Raw genomic sequence first — 4,772 nt, 5'->3', positions numbered from 1 at the left:
TCGAGAAAAAAGTGAAAATATGAGCATCACACTTGTGCATCTTTCATGACCCAGTTGCACAAGAATCCTTCAAAATTTATACCCCATGCTAGCCCCAACAAAAACTGGATATTGGTTGTTTATTTATGATAGAAAATGGAGATACAAAGCATGCTGATTATGTAATGTAATTCATACGCACAAACAAGCATGGATGCTCAGACAAACAATTTCATGTTACTGATGTGTGTGATGTGCGCTTGCGCGCATGTGCCTGAGTGCATATGTGTTCACAAAATCAAGTATCCATAATCAAACACAGCCATTAGTTTTAAGTCAGAAATAAATAATATTCAACAACCTTAAGGCAAGGCACCACCCAGCAATTGAAAGCACCAAAAGAGTTCTAGGAAATGTTCTAATTTGTCTATGGCTAATACAACATGGTGAGAGCACAAACACACATGAACCAACACTCCGCGCCTTCAGGCTTTGATAGTCACACTGCACAAACATGGACCAGGTGGCCTGAGGGAAGATGTCCTCCACTCTGAGCCAGGTGCAGCATCTGGATCATACATCAATGTCTGATACCCAGGTTCCTCATCCATGGGGAAGAGCAGCAACTTGCCTTCGAGTATTCCGAACCGAAATCCAACACAAGAACTTCCTGTCACTGGCACAGGAACCATTTTCCACGAGTTGTTAACCGGATCAAAGATGGCCAACTTCCTCTGGTTCTTCCACTCCATGCAAAAGAGTTGTTTCCCGAGTACAGCATGTGCGGTCACCATGACACACCCGTTCTTCATCTCACACCACGAGTGGCACTTGGGATTGTAGACATCCACAAACCTCGAATTACCAATTGTAAAACTTGATCGCCCACCCATAACATAGAGCTTGCCCTCAAATCCACAAGCGAAACAGCCCCACCTTGGACGACGCATGCTCTCTATCAAAGTCCACTCATTCTTATCTGGATCATACAGTTCTGCACTAGAAAGGTTTTCCCCATTGGCACCGTATCCGCCAACTACATAAACTACACCATCAACTTCAGCGCATGCAAAATCATAGCGAGCAACATTCATCTTTGCAAGTGTACTCCATCTGCATTCACAAGAATGACAGATGAGAATCTACACAAAGTGTGTTATTTTAAAATATGCTACAACCATGTAATATTTCAAGTTTGTAACAGACAATACTGTCAGCTAAGAATGTATGGAGACAATGAGGCTGTAACTATCTCCAGAAAACAAATAATTGGAGTAAACACGAACGCTAAGGACATAATAGTTCTATCAACAGAAGTAGATGGTGCCCCAAATCACTTCCTTCCGTGAGTAACACAAAGCTTCTAACATGCATAGGTTGTGGCTCAGGGAGTCGGGATGGCTAAACCTAGCAACAATAACCAGATGCTAGCATCCAGAACCCACTAGGTTTAAGTCCAAGGCTTGTGTTGCAGAGCTACCTTATGGTATGCAATGATAAAAGCAGTTTACTGAGCAACATGGATGTGGAAAAAAAACCCATCTAGAAAACTAGAACTTGTTATCATGCTTCTGTCAAAATAAATTACAGAAGAAAATTAAATATAACATTCATGAAGAATGAAGACGGATTTAAAAAACAGAACGGTTGCTATGGGATTTTGATCTCAATCCTAACCTTGTTTTGTGCAAGTGATATAACTGACTCAAGCAACTAGGGTTGATCAGTTCACATGCATTATCACAATTACTCAATCGAGCCAGTACAAGAATATGAGCATGATATGGAAATTTACGAATGTGTGACAATAAGTTATAGAATTTTAAGATTATGGAAAAGAAAAATTGGAAGACGTACAGACCTGTTAAGCCGGGAGTCATACTGATAAACATCAGCAGAGACAGTCTCGGGTCCTCCATCCACAACATAACCCGCCATAATAAAAAACTTTGAATCAAGTGTCACTACTCCAAATGCAGCCTTCATAGGACCAGGCATTGGAGGAAGAGGCTGATGCTCACTACCTGGAGAACTCAAAACCTCCCAATGGCTTCCTTTCCCTTCTTTGTTGCTACAGAGGACATAGATCCATTCCTCTAACTTGTCGGCATGCCTTCTTACAATGGTAAACTCCTTACTCTGAACCAAAGATCTCCATTTCTTGCACACACGGCCAACCACAGGGAGGTAATGGCGGGGAACAAGCGCAAGACAGTACTCAGCGACATCGTCAGGTAAACCAGGCAAAACAGGCTCATAGACCGCCAATGCCTGAGTGCGAGATATAGTTATCTCGAATGAACTTGGGTCATTCGGGATTACTGGTCCCAAGCACATTGCAGGTCCCACCAATCTTTTCTTCCCACCCATTCCACAAGTGTCTGTTAGAACAGGTGGATGAATGACTTCTATCATCTTGAGAAGCCAGTCAAAAGGGAACCAGATTAAATGGGTCTAAAGGAATTTGCAATAAATATATGTGAAATGATCCCCCATCCAAGAGATGAAGAAATTCAAGTCGTCAAAATAAAAACAGTGGTTCACAAGGTATCATGGTATCCATCACCCATGTGAATTCTGCAAGACCAAGGCCTCGAAAATTTGGCAAAGTGAATGATATTCCAGGAAGTTAATGATAGAATTCCTGGCTTCTTCGAATCTGGTTCAAATGCCATCCCAGAGCTTCTGCCTTTATAGCAGTTCCTTCTAATTGATTGGTAAACTTTGTGATCAAGTTTCAAGCAGAGTGAACCGTGTCTTCTCAGAAACATTTCCCCGTTGTCTAACACAGAAGGCAACCAAAAAAAAATGAAAAAAAAAATGATGACCAAAGAATAGGATTATGGATTTCTAATCAAACAGCCTCACTAAAAGCATATATTAAAAGCACTTCATGAAAATCTTTTAGAAAAAATGACAAGCAGGATATACTGATATCTTACCAATCAAGCACCTAAAATAACAAAATTAGCCCCCAGAAACTTCCATGATGCCAATCTATGCACAGTAAACTGCAGTCAAGGAGAATACTCAATAAATTACAAATCATAGAAAGGAAAGTTTTAGAACAACCTTGGATATAAAGAACATTGTAAGAGTATCACGATATAAGAGAAGGATACCAGAGATTAGAGAAAAGAAAAAGATTGTCGTAGCCAGGATTCCATGATTCAATCAGAAAAATAAAGTAGATGTAAATTGCATATAAAAAACACGAAGCTAGTGTCTGTTCCTTTTTCCACAGTGAAACCACAATAAGGGGCAAACAAACAAGTAATATTAAGCAAAGGTAGTGCAGCAATGTATGTGCTATAAAAGTACCTCACAAGAAACACATATATTCCACGAATTTATCTATAAAACATCATTAGACTGCAGACGTAAAGCCAATAAAATAACAGAGGAAGATGGACAGCAGAAGATCCAAAGAAAAAAAAAGCCTGGTTTACCCTTTCCATCCATAAATTCAGATAACAAAAAGAACAAATCCCCAAAGAATACTTACACCAAATATCAAATTGAAAGAAAGGAAACTAGAAAAAGGCTATTCACTTCATAATCCTCTAAAAAAATCACACCACATGCCATGCACTTCAACAATCAAAATGCATTGTCCTGTAGATCTACAGGCCGACAAATTATCTAACCAAAAGAATTCCCATCTTTAACCATTAGAGAGAACAGAAACGCAGCACCACCCATCGTGGGCCCCAAACAAAAAGTTGATTCTCTTTCTCTCGGCATGTAAAACACCTATTACCATACAAAACAAAAATTATGAAAAATTATAACAATTAACAATTTCCATTTCTAGCACATCATCTCTCTCTAACATCTATTACCATACAAAACAAAAAAAATTATGAAAAAAACCATTACCAATTCCAATTTCTAGCACCATGTCAAACACTGTGCACAAGAATTAACCCATTACTCCAGAGCTCCAACAAACCAGAACAGAAAAAGATTTATAAGTTAAACAAACTCTCCAGATCTGTTCAACATTCAGCCATCTTCTGAACTGAGACCAAAAAGTTCAAAACAAAAACGCTACCAAATCAGAAAGCCAATTCCTAAAATCCATAAAAAACAAAAGAAAACACTTACCAACCACAGAAAACAAGGGAAAGAAAAGCAAAAAAATTCCAGAAATCCTGAACAGGATTACCTCCAAAGAACCCCCAAAAAATAGAGAGAGATTCCTCCTCTATGGAAAAATACAGCAACAGAGGTTTGGGGGAGCCAAGGAAATGGATGAAGAGAGAGACAGAGGAAATGCAGAGAGAGAAACTGCAAGGAAATTTTTAGAGAGAGAAAGGGAGGGAGGTATGGAGGGTGGGAGGGAGGAGGGTTGTAATTTAAAGGCATTAAATTATAGAGGATAACAACGACAGCAATCCCACACGTCGGCTGTCCGTTAACGGGTTCTTTAAATTACCAAAAGACCTATCGATATTTCAAAAAAGACAAAAATGGGTTTGTTAAGGGTATTGAGTTTTGTGTTTGTAGTTAGATTTGTGAGGGTTTTTATGTCTTTTTATGAGTCAAAGTCAACGCAGATTTGAAGATGAGGTGGGTCTCGAGTCTCACTCGGCGAGGGATGGATCTACGTGTTGCCTAGAGAAATAGTCTTTTCTGTCCTTGTCAATTCAATTAATGACATCTATGTCTTATTCTTTTTTATAATGACTTGTGTGCCCTAAAACTTAAATTGGGGTTGACCATGGGCTTGGACATGAGTCCTTGAGTCCGTGCCAAGTCTTCACAAACACATGGTTTGGTCCTTTTGATGA

The 4,772-nt window shown here is 39.3% G+C and overlaps 1 protein-coding gene across 5 annotated transcripts; it reads right to left on the bottom strand.

Moving 5' to 3' along the window:
• Nucleotides 1–288: 288 nt before the first annotated feature.
• LOC149840576 (F-box/kelch-repeat protein At1g67480-like) lies at nt 289–4,313 on the bottom strand. 5 transcript variants are annotated; one of them, XM_090003209.1, is made up of 5 exons: nt 4,148–4,303; nt 3,859–4,000; nt 2,922–2,990; nt 1,841–2,761; nt 289–1,092 (listed from the first exon to the last, which is right to left on the bottom strand). In XM_090003209.1, the coding sequence occupies exons 4-5, from the start codon at nt 2,392–2,394 to the stop codon at nt 465–467; spliced, it is 1,182 nt and encodes a 393-aa protein (XP_089859335.1). In that variant the 5' UTR covers nt 2,395–2,761; nt 2,922–2,990; nt 3,859–4,000; nt 4,148–4,303; the 3' UTR covers nt 289–464. The 5 variants fall into 5 exon arrangements, with proteins under 5 accessions (XP_089859335.1, XP_089859339.1, XP_089859337.1 ...); XM_090003213.1 differs by lacking the exon at nt 3,859–4,000 and having other exon boundaries at nt 4,148–4,313; XM_090003211.1 differs by having other exon boundaries at nt 1,841–2,990.
• Between the last annotated feature and the right edge of the window lie 459 nt (nt 4,314–4,772).

This window comes from Nuphar pumila, chromosome 4, assembly GCF_984573655.1.
Source record: "Nuphar pumila chromosome 4, dmNupPumi1.hap1.1, whole genome shotgun sequence".
Lineage (NCBI taxonomy): Eukaryota > Viridiplantae > Streptophyta > Magnoliopsida > Nymphaeales > Nymphaeaceae > Nuphar > Nuphar pumila.
Note: the sequence above shows the minus strand (reverse complement) of the source record. Positions and strands in the feature narration are given on the sequence as shown.